Genomic DNA, 24,186 nt, shown 5'->3' on the forward strand with positions numbered 1-24,186 from the left:
AGGCCTGTAATTTTCATCATAGGTATACCTCAACTATGAGAGACAAAATGTGGAAACAAATCCAGACAATCACATTGTCTGATTTGGAAAGAATTTATTTGCAAATTATGGTGGAAAATAAGTATTTGGTCAATATCAAAAGTTCATCTCAATACTTTGTTATATATCCTTTGTTGGCAATGACAGAGGTCAAACGTTTTCTGTAAGTCTTCACAAGGTTGTCACACACTGTTGCTGGTATGTTGGCCCATTCCTGCATGCAGATCTCCTCTAGAGCAGTGATGTTTTGGGGCTGTCGCTGGGCAACATGGACTTTCAACTCCCTCCAAAGGTTTTCTATGGGGTTGAGATTTGGAGACTGGCTAGGCCACTCCAGGACCTTGAAATGCTTCTTACGAAGCCACGCCTTCATTGCCTGGGTGGTGTGTTTGGGATCATTGTCATGCTGAAAGACCCAGCCATGTTTCATCTTCAATGCCCTTGCTGATAGAAGGAGGTTTGCACTCAAAATATCACGATACATGGCCCCATTCATTCTTTCATGTACACGGATCAGTCGTCCTGTTCCCTTTGCAAAGAAACAGCCCCAAAGCATGATGTTGCCATCCCCATGCTTCACAGTAGGTATGGTGTTCTTTGGTTGCAACTCAGCATGCTCTCTCCTCCAAACACGATGAGTTGTATTTCTACCAAACAGTTCTACTTTGGTTTCATCTGACCATATGACATTCTCCCAATCTGCTTCTGGATCATCCAAATGCTCTCTAGAATACTTCAGACGGGCCCGGACATGTACTGGCTTAAGCAGGGGGACACGTTTGGCACTGCAGGATCTGAGTCCCTGGCGGCGTAGTGTGTTACTGATGGCAGCCTTTGTTACGTTGGTCCCAGCTCTCTGCAGGTCATTCTCTAGGTCCCCGTGTGGTTCTAGGATGTTTGCTCACCGTTCTTGTGATCATTTTGACCCCACGGGGTGAGATCTTGCGTGGAGCCCCAGATCGAGGGAGATTATCAGTGGTCTTGTATGTCTTCCATTTTCTAATTATTGCTCCCACAGTTGATTTCTTCACACCAAGCTGCTTGGCTATTGCAGATTCAGTCTTCCCAGCCTGGTGCAAGTCTACAATTTTGTTTCTGGTGTCCTTCGACAGCTCTTTGGTCTTCACCATAGTGGAGTTTGGAGTGTGACTGTTTGAGGTTGTGGACAGGTGTCTTTTATACTGATAACACGTTCAACCAGGTGCCATTAATACAGGTAATGAATGGAGGACTGAGGAGCCTCTTAAAGAAGAAGATACAGGTCTGTGAGAGCCAGAAATCTTGCTTGTTTGTAGGTGACCAAATACTTATTTTCCACCATAATATGCAAATAAATTATTTCCAAATCAGACAATGTGATTGTCTGGATTTGTTTCCACATTTTGTCTCTCATAGTTGAGGTATACCTATGATGAAAATTACAGGCCTCTCTCATCTTCTTAAGTGGGAGAACTTGCACAATTAGTGGCTGACTAAATACTTTTTTGCCCCCCACTGTATATATATATATATATATATATATATATATATATATATATACAGGGAGTGCAGAATTATTAAGCAAGTTGTATTTTTGAGGATTCATTTTATTATTGAACAATAACCATGTTCTCAATGAACCCAAAAAACTCATTAATATCAAAGCTGAATAGTTTTGGAAGTAGTTTTTAGTTTGTTTTTAGTTATAGCTATTTTAGGGGGATATCTGTGTGTGCAGGTGACTATTACTGTGCATAATTATTAGGCAACTTAACAAAAAACAAATATATACCCATTTCAATTATTTATTTTTACCAGTGAAACCAATATAACATCTCAACATTCAGAAATATACATTTCTGACATTCAAAAACAAAACAAAAACAAATCAGTGACCAATATAGCCACCTTTCTTTGCAAGGACACTCAAAAGCCTGCCATCCATGGATTCTGTCAGTGTTTTGATCTGTTCACCATCAACATTGCGTTCAGCAACAAACCACAGCCTCAAAGACACTGTTCAGAGAGGTGTACTGTTTTCCCTCCTTGTAAATCTCACATTTGATGATGGACCACAGGTTCAGGTGAACAAGGAGGCCATGTCATTAGATTTTCTTCTTTTATACCCTTTCTTGCCAGCCACGCTGTGGAGTACTTGGACGCGTGTGATGGAGCATTGTCCTGCATGAAAATCATGTTTTTCTTGAAGGATGCAGACTTCTTCCTGTACCACTGCTTGAAGAAGGTGTCTTCCAGAAACTGGCAGTAGGACTGGGAGTGGAGCTTGACTCCATCCTCAACCCGAAAAGGCCCCACAAGCTCATCTTTGATGATACCAGCCCAAACCAGTACTCCACCTCCACCTTGCTGGCGTCTGAGTCGGACTGGAGCTCTCTGCCCTTTACCAATCCAGCCACGGGCCCATCCATCTGGTCCATCAAGACTCACTCTCATTTCATCAGTCCATAAAACCTTAGAAAAATCAGTCTTGAGATATTTCTTGGCCCAGTCTTGATGTTGCAGCTTGTGTGTCTTGTTCAGTGGTGGTCGTCTTTCAGCCTTTCTTACCTTGGCCATGTCTCTGAGTATTGCACACCTTGTGCTTTTGGGCACTCAAGTGATGTTGCAGCTCTGAAATATGGCCAAACTGGTGGCAAGTGGCATCTTGGCAGCTGCACGCTTGACTTTTCTCAGTTCATGGGCAGTTATTTTGCGCCTTGGTTTTTCCACACGCTTCTTCCGACCCTGTTGACTATTTTGAATGAAACGATTGATTGTTCGATGATCACGCTTCAGAAGCTTTGCAATTTTAAGAGTGCTGCATCCCTCTGCAAGATATCTCACTATTTTTGACTTTTCTGATCCTGTCAAGTCCTTCTTTTGACCCATTTTGCCAAAGGAAAGGAAGTTGCCTAATAATTATGCACACCTGATATAGGGTGTTGATGTCATTAGACCACACCCCTTCTCATTACAGAGATGCACATCACCTAATATGCTAAATTGGTAGTAGGCCTTCGAGCCTATACAGCTTGGAGTAAGACAACATGCATAAAGAGGATGATGTGGTCAAAATACTAATTTGCCTAATAATTCTGCACTCCCTGTATATATATATATATATATATATATATATATATATATATATAGTGAGGAAAGAAATTATTTGATCGCCTGCTGATTTTGTACGTTTGCCCACTGACAAAGAAATGATCAGTCTATAATTTTAATGGTAGGTTTATTTGATCAGTGATATTGATACAGAATAAGAACAAGAAAATCCAGAAAAACGCATTTTAAAAAGTTATACATTTATTTGCATTTTAATGAGTGAAATAAATATTTGATCCCCTATCAATCAGCAAGATTTCTGGCAAAATTCATTTTTAATAAAGTGTTATACTTTGTGTTTACTGTATATATTTCCCATTCTAATGTTCTTCACATAGCAGAATATGTTCTATGTATTCTATGTATTTATAAATAGGTATTCCTATATATATATATATATATATATATATATATATATATGTATATACAGGGAGTGCAGAATTATTAGGCAAATTAGTATTTTGACCACATCATCCTCTTTATGCATGTTGTCTTACTCCAAGCTGTATAGGCTCGAAAGCCTACTACCAATTAAGAATATTAGGTGATGTGCATCTCTGTAATGAGAAGGGGTGTGGTCTAATTACATCAACACCCTATATCAGGTGTGCATAATTATTAGGCAACTTCCTTTCCTTTGGCAAAATGGGTCAAAAGAAGGACTTGACAGGCTCAGAAAAGTCAAAAATAGTGAGATATCTTGCAGAGGGATGCAGCACTCTTAAAATTGCAAAGCTTCTGAAGCGTGATCATCGAACAATAAAGCGTTTCATTCAAAATAGTCAACAGGGTCGCAAGAAGCGTGTGGAAAAACCAAGGCGCAAAATAACTGCCCATGAACTGAGAAAAGTCAAGCGTGCAGCTGCCAAGATGCCACTTGTCACCAGTTTGGCCATATTTCAGAGCTGCAACATCACTGGAGTGCCCAAAAGCACAAGGTGTGCAATACTCAGAGACATGGCCAAGGTAAGAAAGGCTGAAAGACGACCACCACTGAACAAGACACACAAGCTGAAACGTCAAGACTGGGCTAAGAAATATCTCAAGACTGATTTTTCTAAGGTTTTATGGACTGATGAAATGAGAGTGAGTCTTGATGGGCCAGATGGATGAGCACGTGGCTGGATTGGTAAAGGGCAGAGAGCTCCAGTCCGACTCAGACGCCAGCAAGGTGGAGGTGGAGTACTGGTTTGGGCTGGTATCATCAAAGATGAGCTTGTGGGGCCTTTTCGGGTTGAGGATGGAGTCAAGCTCAACTCCCAGTCCTACTGTCAGTTTCTGGAAGACACCTTCTTCAAGCAGTGGTACAGGAAGAAGTCTGCATCCTTCAAGAAAAACATGATTTTCATGCAGGACAATGCTCCATCACACACGTCCAAGTACTCCACAGCGTGGCTGGCAAGAAAGGGTATAAAAGAAGAAAATCTAATGACATGGCCTCGTTGTTCACCTGATCTGAACCCCATTGAGAACCTGTGGTCCATCATCAAATGTGAGATTTACAAGGAGGGAAAACAGTACACCTCTCTGAACAGTGTCTGGGAGGCTGTGGTTACTGCTGCACGCAATGTTGATGGTGAACCGATCAAAACACTGACAGAATCCATGGATGGCAGGCTTTTGAGTGTCCTTGCAAAGAAAGGTGGCTATATTGGTCACTGATTTGTTTTTGATTTGTTTTTGAATGTCAGAAATGTATATTTGTGAATGTTGAGATGTTACATTGGTTTCACTGGTAAAAATAAATAATTGAAATGGGTATATATTTGTTTTTTGTTAAGTTGCCTAATAATTATGCACAGTAATAGTCACCTGCACACACAGATATCCCCCTAAAATAGCTAAAACTAAAAACAAACTAAAAACTACTTCCAAAAATATTCAGCTTTGATATTAATGGTTTTTTTGGGTTCATTGAGAACATGGTTGTTGTTCAATAATAAAATTAATCCTCAAAAATACAACTTGCCTAATATATATATATATATATTTTTATATATATATATATATATATATATATATATATATATATATATATATATATATATATATATATATATATATATATAAAACTGTATATATCTCTACCTATATATATTCATCTTTATATATAGGTATAGATATATATTGTAGCAAAATACCATGTAGAAATATGTATTTATGAATAAATAGAACATATTCTTCAATGTGAAGAACATTAAAATGTGAAATATTCAAATTTTCATGGCGGGTCAGCGCACTTGAGAATATGCAATCATGTTTGCGTGCGAGTAGGGTGTTTTTTTTCTCCTTTGACTGCTATGGTGGAATAGGTTATTGCACGCAATATTCTAAGTTCGTCTTTTTATGATCGTCGGGTTAGTGCATGAGAGTGAAAACAATTTACTTTTTACTTGTAATTCGAGTGCTACCTGATGCATGCAGTTTGTGAACATACTGGCCCTAAGTATTAGTGCGTTTTATGTTCCCCCACTTCAATAAACAAAAACCATGACCCCCACCATATTTGATCCTAAATGCACTGGCCCCCACTACAATCTACCCAATACACAGTCACTAAACCATTTGCAACTCCAGCCACCTCTATAATTTCCACCACAACCCAAACTCTTCCAAAACTTCCTAGAGGCCTCCCTCTTTCCTCAGGACCTCTTACCTTTATCCACTTTGTCAATATACATCCTCCTCCAGTGGCAGCAAAATTGTACCTCCCATTCTCACATTTATCTTCCTGTCTACATAGATCTAGGTATTCCTTCCTATGTATACATTTTTTTAAATGCTAATTTGAACCAGTACTTGGTGGCAGATCGGCCCTCTCACTACATTTCTGATTGGTCATATAAGGGGGGAGGAGTGGTTGAGAATGGAGTGGTTGAGAATGGACTCTGGGGAAAAGCTAGTGGGCTGGAATCATGTTGAACAACTTGTATATTGTGTCTGGGAAGCCAGTGAGGTTAGAGTTAATTGTGGTTGGAGGATGTGATTAAAGTTTATTGTGGTGTTCACAAGGTTTATTATTGTGGATGTCTTTAAGGACTATAATGTCCCTAATGTATTTTAAACCACTACAACATATATATATATATATATATATATATATATATATATACATACAAAACACGGAAGGAGACTGCACTCTCAGACTTGACTGGGTACACATCCCATGACCCTGAAACATGCTCAGCCCTGGGTGCTATAGCACTCTCAGGAAGCTGTGCTGTGTCCAGAGTCACAGGCAGTTAACCCCAGACAAGCCTGGGTGCAAGGCCCATAGGGAAAATTACAAAATAAATTAATGCAACACACCGAGAAAGTCCAGCACTCGCTTACAAGCTCTCAGCTAAGATTAAAAGCAAATCTGGAAGAGTTAGTTACCGCATCTGGCCAATATATATATATATATATATATATATATATATATATATATATATATATATAGTTACCATATTGCCACTTTAAAAATGGACACATAAGAAAAATACAGGGTTTTTATAAAAAAAAATTCTTTAAGCAGCCCTGAAAGCAGCCCTGACTTATGTATTTTTCATATGTGGCCTTTTTTAAAGCGGCAATATGGTAAATAAATATATATATATATATATATATATATATATATATATATATATATATATATATATATATATATATATATATATATCATCACCAGTTTATGAAAGAAACAAGTAGTAATAACACATCTCTACATTGGGCTACTTTACAATCCATCAAAACTGTATTACATGTCTGTTTGTGGGTTTTTCAAATTCAAACTCATTATAAACTGTTCAGAATTTTTTACGTTGCACATTTTTAAAACATATTTTCTCTTAGCTGTTAATTATATGATTACTCAAATGATATGAAATGATTAATTGCACACATCATGAAGTGATTAATGTAAAAATAACATTCAAATATTTATCTAGTGGCCGTACCGCTATTTCCATTGCGCCGTCATTACAAGAGTTAATCAAACTTTCTTTTCGTGTGCGTTATGGTGTGGCAACACACATACCGCACACAACCCAATTTCCGACTTGGCGTGCTCATGCACGTATTCCCCCATAGAGATCAATGGAGAATTTTTTTTGGAAAAAACAAACACCTGCGATTGTGAAATCCCCATTGCATTTTCGCATTCCCCATTGAAGTCTATGGAGAAAAGAATCACCAACACAATATAAAGCTATTAACCCCTAAACCGCCGTCCCCCACATCACCAACACAAAATAAAGCTATTAACCCCTTAACCGCCGCCCCCCATCGCTAACACAAAATAAAGTTATTAACCCCTAAACCGCGCCCCCCCCCCCCCACATCGCAACTACCTACTATCAACCCCTAACCTAACACCCCCTAAATTTAACAACATTTAAATACACCTAAATTAAAGTAACAATATACTAACTACCTTAAAATAAATAAAAACTTACCTGTGATAGTTTTTATTATTTTGGATCATTTAGTTTGTTATTTTTTGTAATGGTAGCATTTTTTTTTGTTTGTAATTTCAGTGTTTATTATATTTTGTTATTTCTGACATTAGAAGAGACGACCTGGCGGCGGGGGAATTACTGCTCCGGTTTTCCAAGCTTGCAAGGAATAAAAGGTAAGTATTTTAAAAAAATGACTGCAATGTAAATTTTCATGAATGAAAGTGCCCCTGTTTTTAATAGTATTTTTACAAACAGGGCTTTGATTTGTGAAAATTTACATTCACTTTAATGCTTTTTTTCTATTATACAGCATCACATTGCTAGGCATATTGACAATCATTTTGATTTGTGATAGTTTAACTCTTTATCCTTTTCTAGGCATCAATCACAAAAAGTGCAGTTTTCTTTTTGAAGTTGATCACAATCATACATTTTTGGACCTTTCTTAGACCTAAAAACGAATTATTATCTTACAGAAAAAGCCAACATTTTTTCAGCCATCACAATCCATTTTCTTAATTCTTTTCAATGGGTTTTAAACTGGCCACAGACACCATTTTTAAAAGTATACTTGTATATTTAGTCTAGATTCATTAAACGTCAGTTCGCTATAATATAGTTCATCAACAGAAGGTCTAGGTATTAATATATGATAATGAGATTGACAGGAATCTTGAGAAAAGGCAAATTAAGACCACAAAATCTAGAAATGCTGTGTAGAACGTGAATTCCAAAAATGTTTTTTTTTTATTTTATTTTGGCAGTTTCATGTTTGTCAGATACAGTACTTTCATTTTTGGGGGATATCAATCGGGATTTACATTGCTGTGGACAGAATTAAATTTTTTGCCATTCGGTCTTTGTTTGCTGGATACAGAGATCTTCTGCACAGGCTCAAAAATAGTGTTTTGAATAATTGTGTTTAAAATATATTATCTAGTACCTTGTCTCACCATCTTCTTACAGTAATAGAAATTGGGCAAAGGCAAACTTCATTCTTTACAGTGAGGTGCAGAAGGTTTGGCAACAATTTTGCGGCCTCGTTAGTGCAATGGAATAAAACTTGTAACTTCATGATTTCATAATTTACAGTATGAAAATTATTAAAAATCCCATTCTAGAAGATGATGTTAGTTACAGTCTATTTTATAGAAACTAATTGCCTGCAGTGTTCTTCATGATTTCTGATGTAAAATTCACCAAACTAGAAAAAAAGTGCTTTCTCAGTCAATACTAAAAAACTTTTAAAATATTAAAAGTGTGAATATAATAATTGATGAAACATGCCCAATATACCTATCTTGCCCTTTTACAAAATGGCATTCATATTGCTTACCAAGGGATTGATTAAAAATGCCTGTAATGCAAACATTAAAGGTGTAAAATGGCCATTGTATTTGTCAGTTTGGATTCCCAGTTTCGATCACAATAGCAACTACGTAACAACCGAAAACACATTTTCAGGCCATTTTTTGAGTAAAGCTCTTTTACAGCTCTGGCATTTTAGCACCAAATTCCATTCTGGATTGTGATCACTGAAAGAACATGCTTTCCATACTAGCTGAAACCTTGTTATCGGGAGCCAATATTAAAAAGATTGTGATTGAGGCCCCAATAATTTGTTACTGAGTAGAAGTATCTTTCCATATTGACATAATTGTCATGTTTTTAGTTATCACCAATGTTGGGGCTACATATTGCTTTCAATTTGCTAACCCCCTGCTGAGGAGGTGTAGGTCCAATTAAGAGCAATAAACTGTAATGAATATATACTTATTATTATGTTTTTATTACCAAAAGGTTTTGCCCATAGATTTTTTGCCAATGGCTATTCAGAACAAATATGTTGATTAGTCCTCTGTGAAAGGATTATGCATGCAGATTACAATGCGAGATACAGTCGGAGCTAGATTTGGTTTCACTAAATGCTTGTATCCAACCTATAATTTTGGATGCAAAATTGAATACCATATTCCAATAGTACTTGCCTTTGGACTTTTCCAATAGTACTTGCATTTGGATTTTCAAATTTTTTGTGTGGGTACTATCCTCAAGTTACTTTATGCCTTGGTTACTAAAAAAAATGGGGATTTGAGTAGGAAAATGTCCTACTAGATAAAGCAGAACCAATTCTACAACATTAAAGGGACAGAAAACTCCAACATGCTCTTTCATGATTTGGATAGAACAACCAATTTTAAACAACTTTCCAATTTACTTCTAACAAATTTGCTTTGTCTCTTGTTATCCTTTGCTGAAGGAACAGCATTGCACCACTGGCAGCTAGATGAACACATCTAGTCAGCCAATCACTAAAGACAAATGTATGCAGGCACCAATCAGCAGCTAGCTTCCACTAGTGTAGGATATGTGCGTATTCTTTTTAAACAAGAGATATCCAGAGAATGAAGCACATTTGAAAATAGAAGTGAATGTAAAAGTGTCTTAAAATGACACGCTCTATCGGAATCATGCAAGTTTCATTTTGATTTTCCTATCCCTTTAATGTTTTTTTTACTTTATAATAACCAGAATTATTTTTTTTTTGTTTTAAATTGTGTTGACAATTGCAAGCTGTGAGATCTGACTCATAACTATTTAGTAAAGGAATTACTAGTTATGAATGACAACTCATTATAATCAATGGCTATAAATGAAGGTACTAAATCTTTCACTCATGCCTATATTGAATTTATTGAATAAGCTAGCAATTATATTAGAAAAAAAACAAAACATTTAGTGATTGTTGTAAAATAATGATTGAGACTAGACATATGCAATTTGTTTAGTTCCGAATCAAAATTTGGACAAAAATCATTTGATTCAGAGATTTGGATGTATCCTAATCTCCGAATCACCCTAGTAACGAAACAAAACAAAACTAATCCGAATCAATTTGTAACGAAAAATCTGATTTAGTTTGGATTAATTTGTTTTATTCAAATGGCCATGGCGCGATAGTCCTACTCTCTGGACTAATCCCAATTCCTTTGCCGTTCCATATTTATTATTAAAAAAAACAATAGAGATATATTACAATTAAATATTGTGAGATATTGTGAGATAGAACAGTGGAATTATTCCTTTTGTGTTGGTTGGAACCATCCGAATTAACGTAACATAACATAATGATTGAATCTGAACATACTGAACTTCCGAATTTCCGAATGCACTGAACCACTGGCAGCTAGATGAACACATCTAGTCAGCCTATCACAAGAGACAAATGTATGCAAGCACCAATCAGCAGCTAGCTCCCACTAGTGCTGGATATGTGCGTATTCTTTTTAAACAATAGATACCCAGAGAATGAAGCACATCTGAATCGTGCAAGTTTCATTTCGACTTTCCTATGCCTTTAATATGTTTTTTTTTGCTTGCAGCTGTTTTACTTTATAAAAACCAGATTTTTTTTTGTTTGTTTTAAATTGTGTTGACAAGTAGAATTATTTAGAATGCATGTTGCAATAGCAAGCTGTGTGATCTGACGCATAACTATTTTGTAAAGGAACTACTGGTTATGACGACTCATTATAATCAATGGCTATAAATGAAGGTACTAAATCTTTCACTCATGCCTATATTGTATTTTATTATGTGACATAAGCTAGCAATTATATTAGAAAAACAAAACATTTAGTGATTGTTGTAAAATAATGATTGACAAATGAAACAATGAATAATTAAAGGGATATTATCCACAAAGGGACATATTATGAGTGGCGCGCTAACAGTTACGCGCAAGTGATATTGGGTTTGTCATGGGTGTTTGAGTACGTCAGTATTAGCGTGCGTATTAGTGCTCTGGTTAACTGTTACGCTTGAATAAAAAGTTGCACTAAACACATCAAAATTGCATGTAAAAGTACAGATAGGACCGCCGCAAAGGATTTATGCATCGGGGAGGACAGCTTCACACCTTCCCTCCGCGCCACCTTCGTTTTCTTGAGCCAATATTAAAAAGATTGTTATTGAGGCCCCAATAATTTGTTACTAAGTAGAAGTATCTTTCCATATTGACATACTTGTCATGCTTTTAGTTATCACCAATGTTGGGGCTACATATTGCTTTCAATTTGCTAACCCCCTGCTGAGGAGGTGTAGGTCCAATTAAGGGCAATAAACTGTAATGAATATATACTTATTATTATGTTTTTAATACCAAAAGGTTTTGCCCATAGATTTTCTGTCAATGGCTATTCAGAACAAATATGTTGATTAGTCCTCTGTGAAAGGAGTATGCATGCAGATTACAATGCGAGATACAGTCGGATTTTGATTTGGTTTCACTTAATGCATGTACCAAACCTAAAACCTATACTTATGGTTGCATTTATACCATATTCCAATAGTATTTGCCTTTGGACTTGACAAAATGTGGAGAATGTAGGATTTTATGATTTTTTTTTGTGTACTGTCCTCAAGTTAGTTTATGCCTTGGTTACTAAAAATAAAATGGGGATTTGAGTAGGAAAATGTCCTACTAGATAAAGCAGAACAAATTCTACAACATTAAAGGGACAGGAAACTCCAAAATTTTCTTTCATGATTTGGATAGAACAATTTGTTTTTGTTTTTATATCTTTATTTATTGGCCAACAGTGTGAATGATTAAACAAAATGTACACATATTTTCATTATACAACTCAGAAAATATACATTAAATAAGGAAAAAGTAAAGTAAATCATGCAGTATATTATTATATTACAACCTTAGTTCCTCTCTTCCTTTTTCCTTCCTTCTTTTTTTTTTCCTTTTAATTATAATTCAGGTCTAATTAAAGTGAAGGAAAACGGGATAGGATACCATCAAACTTATTATACTGTTGGTATTTTTTTTGCTTCTTTTCTATTTACTTGAGCAATCGGGATAGACAAAGATATAACTCATAACGGGCCGGTATGGCCAAAAAAAAAAGGAAACCAGGGAAAAAAAAAAAAAAAGATGAAGGAGGTAAACAAGTGATAATTAAAGAAATGAAAAAGGGGAATTTAGAACATTAACCTCGTACTAATAAATTTTATGTAATAAAAATAATATATTACCATACTCCTAATAAGACTAATTCGGAGTGTCTAAATGGATATATTAAATAATCAATTTCATTAATTGGGAGCGTTTTGATAAATAATGACCACTTTAAAAAAAAAAATTGCCTACATCTCGGGCGTCATGTATTTTTGTATCTAGCTGCTCCAATATGCATTGCTTTTTCATGCAATTCTTGATCTCCGAAATGCTGGGGATAGAAGTTTCTTTCCATTTTTAAAAAATTAAATATCTGGCAGCTAAGATGGCCATGTTAATCATTTTCCCCTTGCAGGATGGATCTACCCCCTCCATCCCCAATAATATTACCTGTTTCAATGAAAGAGACAGAAGGGAGATCCACAATACTTTACTTAACTAAAACTCTAATTCTGACCAAAGATATCTGATTTTTGGGCATTCCCATATCATGTGTTTGAGATTAGCGGATGACAGTGAGCATTTTGGGTATTTATTAAAATGAGAGTTTCCACATTTGAGCCCCTTTTCAGGCGTGTAGTATGTCATATATAGCAATTTAGTGTGGGATTCCCTCCATGTTGTGGAGAGAGTAGTACATGAAACTTCCAAGATAGATGATTGTATATAAGTATCTTCTATCAAGCCTGATGCTATGACTGTTGTCCATTTAGACAAAATTTTCCTCAAATTCATAGGGCCTTTGCGGGAGATAAGAAGTTGATAACAATTGGATATAGACATGTGCCTGTTTCTCACTAACATCAGCCAATTCTCCAGTTCACCCCATGCCCAATTATATCCAGAAGCATTTATTAGCTTACCAGCATAGTGCCTAGCCTGTAGATAAGCGAAGAAATCTTTCTGAGGAAGATCAAATTCCCTTCTAAGGGAGGCAAAGGTTTTAATACATCTTCCTTCTACATCTATTAGATGGATAACCTTGTCTAGGCCTAAATTATGCCATCTTTGAAATAAGGCTGATTGTACCCCTGCATGAAATTGAGGATTCTCCTTCAACGGTAAATATCTGGAGACCCCGCCATCCAATTCTAGTAATTTACAGATCTTCCTCCATGCCTGTATTGGATTAACAATAGACCTATTTTTTTTTTTTATTTTAACTGGAATTTCCTTATTATCAGTATGTATTAATGCAGTGGTAAGAAATGGAGCAGTTACATTATTCTCCAGTTCGTTATTCATTACGTAATCCCTTGAAAATATCCAGTCAGTGACTATTCGTGCAATGAATGCATAATTATATAACTGAATATTGGGCAAAGCGCAGCCTCCAAATTTTTTGGGTAAAGACAATTTTGCCAATGATATTCTGTTTTTTTTTTATCCTGCCAAATACATTTTCTCAAGGCTGAATTAAATATCCTAATATCTTTCTCTTTCAGTATCAGTGGAGAATTTTAGCATACGTATAGTATTTTTGGTAGAAGGACCATTTTGTATAACGCTATACGGCCTGACAGTGAGAATTCTAAAATAGATACAATGTAACTATTAGTTATATTGTAGCTATCTTATGGTTTATTTTATAGGTAAGTATTTATTTTTAAATAGGAATAATTTATTTAATTATAGTACATTTATTTAATTTTATTTAAATTATATTTAAGTTAGGGGGGTGTTAGGGTTAGGGTTAGACTTAGGTTTAGGAGTTAATAACTTTATTATAGTAGCGGCGACGTTGGGGGAGGGAGATTAGGGGTTAATAATTGTAGGTAGGTGGCAGCGATGTTAGGGAGGGCAGATTAGGGGTTAATGAAATGTATTATAGTGTTTGCGAGGTGGGAGTGCGGCGGTTTAGGGTTTAATACATTTATTATAGTGGCGGCTATGTCCGGTCGGCAGATTAGGGGTTAAAAGGTGTAGGTAGGTGGCGGCGACGTTGGGGGGGGGCAGATTAGGGGTTAATAAATATAATATAGGTGTCTGCGATGTTAGGGGCAGCAGATTAGGGGTTCATAGGTATAATGTAGGTAGCGGCAATGTCCGGTCGGCAGATTAGGGGTTAAATAATTTTATTTTAGTGTTTGCGATGTGGGGTGGGGGCTCGGTTTAGGGGTTAATAGGTCGTTTATGGGTGTTAGTGTACTTTGTAGCACTGTAGTTAAAAGCTTTATGTTCCGGCGTTAGCCCATAAAACTCTTAACTACTGACTTTTTTATGCGGTAGGAGTCTTGGAGGTAGAGGCTGTACCGTTCACTTCTTCCAAGACTCATAATTCCGGCATTAGGCAAATCCCATTAAAAAGATAGGATACACAACTGACGTAAGGGAATTTGCGGTAGCCAAAAGTCGCAGAAGAAAAGTGAGCGGTACACCTGTACCTGCCATACTCGTAATAACAGCGGGCGTTAAAAAGCAGCGTTAGGACCCCTTAATGCTGCTTTTTAAGGCTAACGCAGAACTCTAAATCTAGGTGAAAATGTTTATAAATCCTGCCTATGTTTTCCTGTATTCTGAGTTAATCTTTATGTAGACATGCTTTTACTTTTAGTATAACAGGAATTTGTAAGCAGGTGTTATAAACCTAAGATACTCTTGTTTACCTAATGAACTATCTTTTATCAAAGAATAAGATTATATCTCTTTTTTCAGGAGATTTAACATTTTAACAATTCAGCCTCTAGTTATAGTTATCAAGTCTTTGCCACAGTGTTTTACTGTATTATTGAATCGTTCTAGAATCGTAGCAGAGTATCAAACGAGGGCCAGGATTAACCTAGAACAATTTCCAGGAAAGAAGGGAACCCCTCTAGGGGTAAAAAAGTACCTAGCCCTGTCCTTAAGACTTGCAACCACGACAACTGTAGTAGCGAAGAGAGGGTCACTACTCCTGCTGTTAGTCCGGGCCCCCCTCACGCAGCACCAGTGGGAGGGGGTAGGTCGATGAAGACGGAAACTTCCACAAGGAAAAAAAGAAACCGCCCACATCCAGTTCCAAGTAGGAGGGGTGGATACCGCTGTTCTTCAGGCCAGACAGTCTCCGGAGTAAAACCGGCCCTATCTGTGAGCTTCACAAAGACTACTGCTGACATGACCCAAAAAGAACCTCCGCTCCTGCTGGCAAACCAAGGCCCCCTCACGCAGCCCCCGTGGGAGGGGGGAGGTGGGCCGATTCACACGAAGACAGATTCCAGCGCTGCACAGCTCCACTTCGACTGCAGGAGCTAACTCAAGGGACTGCGTCTCAGCAGTTCAACATGGAGAGGAATGGTGAACGCCACTCTCCAGTCGGGAGTCGAATCTCCAGGGAGGGCTGGCCAAGATCACTGAGTCACAACCTGCCAACAACAGAGGTCACCCAGCCAGACTGGCCCGTCACTTCCCATATCCAGCAAGAAATGAAGGCATCCAGTAAGTCACCTACGCCAATGCAGGTAAATCAGTGATGAGTTAAATAGCCAATTTACTTCTATTAACAAATTTGCTTTGTTCTCTTGTTATCCTTTGCTGGCACCAATCAGCAACTAGCTCTCACTAGTGTAGGATATGTGCGTATTTTTTTTGAACAAGAGATACCCAGAGAACGAAGCACATTTAAAAATAGAAGTGAATGTAAGTGTCTTAAAATGACATGCTCTGTCGGAATCATTTTGACTTTCCTATCCCTTTAACCCGTTAACGACCAAGGACGTGCCAGGCATGTCCTACAAAAACCATTCCGGGCATGTCCTCTGGGGTTTCAAGCTCTGGAAGCAAACGTGATCACTTCCAGCTGCTTTCAGGGTATTGCAGTGATGCGTCGATATTGAGACACCCCTGCAATACCCTTTTTTTAGCCACTGATGCTGAGAGAGCCATTCTGTGGCCCTCTCTGCATCGGCCAGTGATGGTGCCGGTCGTTGGTGGGTGGGAACTGTAGAAGGGAGGCGGGTGGGCAGCCCATCGCTGGATCACTTCTGGATCCCCTTCATCCAGTGTGCGTGAGTGGTTGGGAGCCTGCAGGGGGCGGGAGCGTGTGCGCTCACTAGTACATAACTTGTATTGAATTGTATGGGATGAAGGGAGAAGGGAAAGGGGGGGGTGAAAACATTTTAAGAAAGGGATCTGGGAGGGGGTAAGCTATTGAGGTGGGCAGCTACACTACAGAAAATTTGATTTTTTGCCAAATTTTACCCAAGATAGCAGCAAATAGGTAGAGCTTGGAGGGTTAGAGAGCTGTTTGGGGGGATCAGGGAGGTTGGGGGCTAAGGGGGGATCCAACACTGCAAAATAAATAATACAATATATATATATATATATATATATATATATATATATATATATATATATATATATATATATATATATATATATAGCCTTTTATTTTAGTACTGGCAGACTTTCTGCTAGTACTTAAGATAGTGGTGACCATTGTGAGGTGGGGGAGGGAAGAGAGCTGTTTGAGGGGGTCAAGGGGGGATCAGGGGGTGGGATATGTCAGGTGGGAGGCTGATCTCTACACTAAAGCTAAAATTAACCCTACAAGCTACCTAATTAACCCCATTAACTGCTGGGCATAATACAAGTGTGGTGCACAGTGGCATTTAGCGGCCTTCTAATTACCAAAAAGCAATGCCAAAGCAATATATGTCTGCTATTTCTGAACAAAGGGGATCCCAGAGAAGCATTTATAACTATTTGTGCCATAATTGCACAAGCTGTTTATAAATAATTTCATTGAGAAACCTAAAGTTTGTGAAAAAGTTTGTGAAAAAGTTAATGATTTCTTTTTTATTTAATGGCATTTGCCGGTGAACTTGTGGCATGAAATTTACCAAAATGGGTCTAGATCAATACTTTGGGTTATGTACTAAAAATATATATATATATATATATATATATATATATATATATATATATATATATATATATATATATATATATATATATATATATATATATATATATATATATATATATATATATATACATGTGAAGGGTTATTCAGGGATTCCTGACAGATATCAGTGTTACAATGTAACTATCGCTAATTTTGAAGAAAAAAAAATGGTTTGGAAATAGCAAAGTGCTACTTGTACTTATTTCCATATAACTTGCAAAAAAAGTAAAGAACATGTAAACATTAGGTATTTCTAAACTCGGGACAACATTTAGATACTATTTAGCATAGGTGTTTTTTGGTGGTTGTAGATGTGTAACAGATTTTAGGGGTCAAATTTAGAAAAAATTGTGTTTTTTTAAATTTTTTCATCATATTTTATAATTTGTTTTATATTAAATTATAAGATATGAAAATAATGGAATCTTTAGAAAGTACATTTAATGGCAAGAAAAACGGTATATAATATGTGTGGGTACAGTAAATGAGTAAGTGGAAAATTACAGCTAAACACAAAACCACAGAAATGTAATAATAGCCCTGGTCCCAAACGGTAAGAAAATTGAAAAATGGTCTGGTCACTAAGGGGTTAATATGTTTTTTTTGCTTGAAGCTGTTTTACTTTATAATAACCAGAATTTTTTTTTATGTTTTAAATTGTGTTGACAAGCAGAATTATTAAGAATGCACGTTCCAATTGCAAGCTGTGTGATCTGACTCATAACTATTTAGTAAAGGAACTACTGGTTATGACGACTCATTATAATCAATGGCTATAAATGAAGGTACTAAATCTTTCACTCATGCCTATATTGTATTTTATTATGTGACATAAGCTAGCAATTATATTAGAAAAAACAAAACAATTAGTGATTGTTGTAAAATAATGATTGACAAATGAAACAATGAATAATTAAAGGGATATTAAACACAAAAGGACATATTAGGAGTGGCGCGCTAACAGTTACGCACAAGCTATATTGGGTTTATCGTGGGTGTTTGCATATGTCAGTATTAGGGTGCGCATTAGAGCTCTGGTTAACTGATACGCTTCAATAAAAAAAGTTGCACAATGCACATCAAAATTACACGTAAAAGTACAGGTACACTCATAATAACACCATCTAATAAAAAAAAATACTACACAAAACAAAAAAAGATATAAAGGCTCAATGATATGATAGGCCTCAGGTGTTAGAAAAAAAGACATTCAAAGGACTTTAACATATTAGAGATACATACAAAGGCCTCGATTTATCAAGGCTTCAACAGATAATACGATTGAATTCCGCGTCGAATATGATGCGAGATTGATTCGCCATAGTTAACAAAGCATCAAGATTGTCAAATGTTGCAATGTTTGAAATAATTTACACTCCCATGAGATGACTGATGCATATCGATTCTCGCGGTCTTCCAGCAGAATACTGATGATTCACTCTGACATTCTCCAAAAATTTAGCATAATACTGGTGATACGAGTTGTAATTCGATTGTAATCAAATTCTCTGAAATTTATCAAATATTCAATATATACACTTTCATCTATTAAGACGCAGCGTACCTATTGTTCAAACCGCCACCTCTGAGGTCGCGAATGCCATAGGAATCAATGTTATTTTGAAAATGATTGATCTATTGTTTTTTGTCGTCGCAGACATCTTATAATAGACAAATTACTGAATTTTTTTTGTCAGTGATGTTAGATATTAATAAACTATCATATGTCCATTTTATTAATGGTACCATGGTTCAATTTTTTTCTCATGCTACAGTTATAAGTCTGTGTATTGCATACACTGTTTCCTTGCAAACTTATAAAATACTGTATATCTATATAAAGTATATCTATATAATATATATATATATATATATATATATATATATATATATATCTCAATGAGTATATTAACAAAGATACGTACAAATGGTATGGATAGGGTTGCAATAAGAAGACTAAAAAAGTCTTCATATGATATACATGCAAGGGGAAAAATTTGATAAGTATGGAAATTCGCAACATCGAAGAATATTATTAAACAAAAATCCGCTGCTCAGTCCGCTGCTCATCATGTTGTGCTTGATGCGCGTGTTTTCGAAAACCTTTTTCATAAATAGGAGAATCGTATGTAGATCCACGGCAGAGATGTCTGGCGAGCGTAGTGACACTGGCGAATGCACTGAGATTGACACTTTGATAAATCAAGGCATATATTGTACTTGTTTAAATATGTATGTAAATAAATACAAATGTGTGTACATTTTTTATTTATGTATTTATATGTTTATATATATATATTTACAGACATATATAAACATATTAACACATAAATAAATATGTACACATATGTAGACATATATATAAGTGCATTGGAGCCCTTTGCAGTCAAGTACATGAAAACGTAAAATCATATTTATGCAATATTCATATTTAATTGTTTAACTATGTATTTACTGTATATATTTCACATTCCAATGTTCCTTACATAGGGAAATATGTTCTAAATATTTTTAAATAGATGGTCTTATATATATATCTGTATATATCTTTACCTATATATAATCATGTGTGTATACATATATATATATATATGTATATGTATAGATATATATTGTGCCAAAATACCACCATATATATATAGAAATATGTATTTATGAATAAATAGAACATATTCTTCTATGTGAAGAACATTGAAAAGTGAAATATTAATATTTTCATGTTGGGTTAACGCACTTGAGAAAATATATTTAATTTTCATAACATTTTTAATAAAGTGTTATACTGTGTATTTAATGTAAAAATTTCACATTCCAATGTTCTTCACATAGCAGAATTAGTGATGTCGCGAACCTAAAATTTTGCGTTCGCGAACAGCGAATGCGAACTTCCGCAAAAGTTTGCGAACTGGCGAACCGGGCAAACCGCCATTGACTTCAATAGGCAGGCAAATTTTAAAACCCACAGGGACTCTTTCTGGCCACAAAAGTGATGGAAAAGTTGTTTCAAGGGGACTAACACCTGGACTGTGGCATGCCGGAGGGGGATCCATGGCAAAACTCCCATGGAAAATTACATAGTTGATGCAGAGTCTGTTTTTAATCCATAAAGGGCATAAATCACCTAAAATTCCTAAATTGTTTGGAATAACGTGCTTTAAAACATCAGGTATGATTTTGTATCATTCAGGTAGTGTAAGGGTTACGCCCGCTTCACAGTGACAGACCAAACCCCCCGTTTAACGCACCGCAAACAACCACAAACTGTCCATTTGCACAACCACAAACTCCCCATTTGCACAAGGTTGGATACCAAGCTAGCCATGTCCCGTTCCTTGTCCTCACTGATGTCACTGCACGTGCAATCACTTCCTGGGGTAACAGAAAATGCTCCACCCACAAGATGCTCCTATTATATTACTGCACTGAGGATGCTGCCTGTATCTGTGTGTCCTGCTCCCTGGCCGGAGAGCACAGGGGACACCAGGTCGAGCTGCTGAATGAGGCTTCTGAGAAGAAGAAAAAGAAACTGAGAAATGTTCTGCAGAAACTGACCACAAAGAGAAAGGAGACTGAGAAAAGAGTCCAGAGTCTGCAGAAGCACAGGAGAGGGGTGCAAGAGAAAGCAGCTGGTGTAACAGAGAGACTGACTGCCCTGATTAGGGACATCAGGAAACAGCTGGAAGACCTAGAGAAGCGAGTCCTGAGTGAGATCACCCGGCAGCAGGAGCAGGTTTTACTCACAATCTCTGATCTGATCCAGCAGCTGGGAAAAAGAGAACGACGAGCTAACCAGGAAGATTTGTCACATTGAGGAGCTGTGCAACATGAATGACCTATTAACTGCCCTACAAGAACAGGAATCACTTCCAATTTTGGGCACTGCGCGTGCAATCTAATGTGCCACCAGATAGGAGTGGTGTGTTAACTAGTACTATTTATATCAGTTTAATCCCTGATACGTCCCCTATCAGGGGACGTGTATATGGCATCGATTTTAGGAACCCGGAGATGATTTTAGGAACTGGGAGATGGAAAAAGATGCTTGCTCGGTCCGGCCACGAGATAGATAGATAGATACATATATTAGATAGATAGATCAATAGAAGCAATAGATACATTTGATGATAGATACGATAGATAGATTTGATAGATAAATAGATAGATTTGATAGATAGATAATTTCCCAGACAGAGAATTAGAAGATGGGCGGTCTGGGACCCATGGTAAGGTTCCCAGAGGCAGTTGCGGTGCCCAAGGCTCTGATTAGAACAGAGCACTCTGTGTATCTGCCCTCGGCCGAAATTGGAACATTCTTTAGCTTTCTGCCTGTTGGCCAAATGTCCATCTGCCAAATGTCCGTCTGCCAAATGTCCTTCTGCATTTTGTCAGAGCACCGCGTGCAATCTACTGTGCCACTAGATAGGAGTGGTGTGTTAACTAGTACTATTCTTATCAGTTTAATCCCTGTTACGTCCCCTATCAGGGGACGTGTATATGGCATTGATTTTAGGAACCCGGAGATGATTTTAGGAACCGGGAGATGGAAAAAGATGCTTGGTCGGTCCAGCCACGAGATAGATAGATAGATACATAGATTAGATAGATCAATAGAAGCAATAGATACATTTGATGATAGATACGATAGATAGATTTGATAGATAAATAGATAGATTTGATAGATAGATAGATAGATAATTTCCCAGACAGAGAATTACAAGACGGGAAGTCTGGGACCCATGGTAAGGTTCCCAGAGGCAGTTGCGGCACCCGAGGCTCTGATTAGAACAGAGCACTCTGTGTATCTGCCCTCGGCCGAAATCGGAACAGGCAACTGCTATTAGATTACACTAGCAGACTGATGTTTCACAGTCAATTTTTTTTTTTTTTTTAATTTGCATTACTGTTACAACAGATATGAGTGGTGGCACTAGTTGGAAAGTGGGCCTGGCACACACACTGGCAGGCAGGCAACTGCTATTAGATTACACTAGCAGACTGATGTTTCACAGTCAAAAAAGTTTTTTTTTAAAATGTACACTACTGTTACAACAGATATGAGTGGTGGCACTAGTTGGCAAGTGGGCCTGGCACACACGCTGGCAGGCAGGCAACTGCAATTAGATTACACTAGCAGACTGATGTTTCACAGTCAAAAAAGTTTTTTTTTTAAATTTACACTACTGTTACAACAGATATGAGTGGTGGCACTAGTTGGCAAGTGGGCCTGGCACACACGCTGGCAGGCAGGCAACTGCAATTAGATTACACTAGCAGACTGATGTTTCACAGTCAAAAAAGTTTTTTACAAAAAATTTACACTACTGCCACCGGACAATGCTGCCACCTACATTATCCCTATGAACCCATAATCTGCTGCCCCCAACATCGCTGACACCTACATAATATTTATTAACCCCTAATCTGCCCCCCCCCCCAACGTCGCCGCCACCTACCTACACTTATTAACCCCTAATATGCCGACCAGACCTTGCGACGTTGGGGGGGCAGATTAGGGGTTAATACTATTTATTATAGTGTTTGTGAGGCAGGAGTGCAGCAGTTTAGGGGTTAATAACTTTATTAGAGTAGCGGCGAGGTCCAGTCGGCAGATTAGGGGTTAATACTTGTAGTTAGGTGGCGGCGACGTTGGGGGGGGGGCAGATTAGGGGTTAATAAATATTATGTAGGTGTCGGCGATGTTAGGGGCAGCAGATTAGGGGTTCATAGGGATAATGTAGGTGGCGGCGATGTGCGGTCGGCAGATTAGCGCTTAAAAATCTTTATTATAGTGGCGGCGATGTGGGGGGACCTCGGTTTAGGGGTGCATAGGTAGTTTATGGGTGTTAGTGTACTTTAGAGTACTGTAGTTAAGAGCTTTATATACCGGCATTAGCCCATAAAGCTCTTAACTACAGCCTTTCCATGGGCGGCAGGAGTCTTGTCGGTAGAGGTGTAATGCTCACTTCAGCCAAGACTCTAAATACCGATGTTAGGAAGATCCCATTGAAAAGATAGGATACACAATTGGTGTAAGGGGATCTGCGGTGTGGAAAAGTTGCGGCTTGAAAGTGAGCGGTACAGCTTTACCTGGCCGACTCTAAATACCAGCGGGCGGCCAAAAGCAGCGTTAGGAGCCCTTAACGCTGCTTTTGACGGCTAACGCAGAACTCTAAATCTAGGCGATTGTTTTTTATTGTCTAGTGAGTATATTTCTACTTGCGTGACTTGTGTTCATCTGGAATAAATAAATACTACCAAGAAACCCACGGATTACTGAACAGCTGCATCCTATACTGATTGAACTGATTGATTCACTACCACTCACATGGTTTTTATCATACTCCAAGGTATACGTTGGCAATTGTCATTAGCGCTGCATTAATTTTTCTGTTTCAATTTGTTCCTTTAAGCTTAACATTGAAGCACCATTCAGTTAGAGGTAAAGTAATTACACTTACAGAAATCATCAGTTCTCTGCACTCTTGCTCCTTCTCTTTCCAGGTAGGAAATAATTCAGCTTCGCTTTTCATTAACTTCTCCTCAATTTTTTTCTCTAATGCAATATTAGTCTCTTCCAAAAGACAGCAGTGCTTCATAAAATCAGCCAGTCTTGTATTCAGCTGCTGCATCATCCACTTTGACCCAGAAAAACAGCTATCAGCCTCCAAAAAGAGTGGAATTCGTAATAAGTTATCCATGATTTATTACCCAAATTTTCAAAAGACCAGTAATGTTTTCAGCAAACCTGTAAAGGTAAACATATTTGC

General features: G+C 37.3%; 1 protein-coding gene across 1 annotated transcript in view; it reads right to left on the bottom strand.

Moving 5' to 3' along the window:
- KRT222 (keratin 222) overlaps window positions 1-24,186 on the bottom strand; it is a 161,809-nt gene that overhangs the window by 110,320 nt on the left and 27,303 nt on the right. Inside the window, exon 2 of the mRNA XM_053698477.1 lies at window positions 23,878-24,164. Coding sequence (XP_053554452.1) covers window positions 23,878-24,117 — 240 coding nt within the window. The 5' untranslated portion in view covers window positions 24,118-24,164. The remainder of the gene's footprint in view (window positions 1-23,877; window positions 24,165-24,186) is intronic.

Source organism: Bombina bombina, chromosome 1 (assembly GCF_027579735.1).
Source record: "Bombina bombina isolate aBomBom1 chromosome 1, aBomBom1.pri, whole genome shotgun sequence".
Lineage (NCBI taxonomy): Eukaryota > Metazoa > Chordata > Amphibia > Anura > Bombinatoridae > Bombina > Bombina bombina.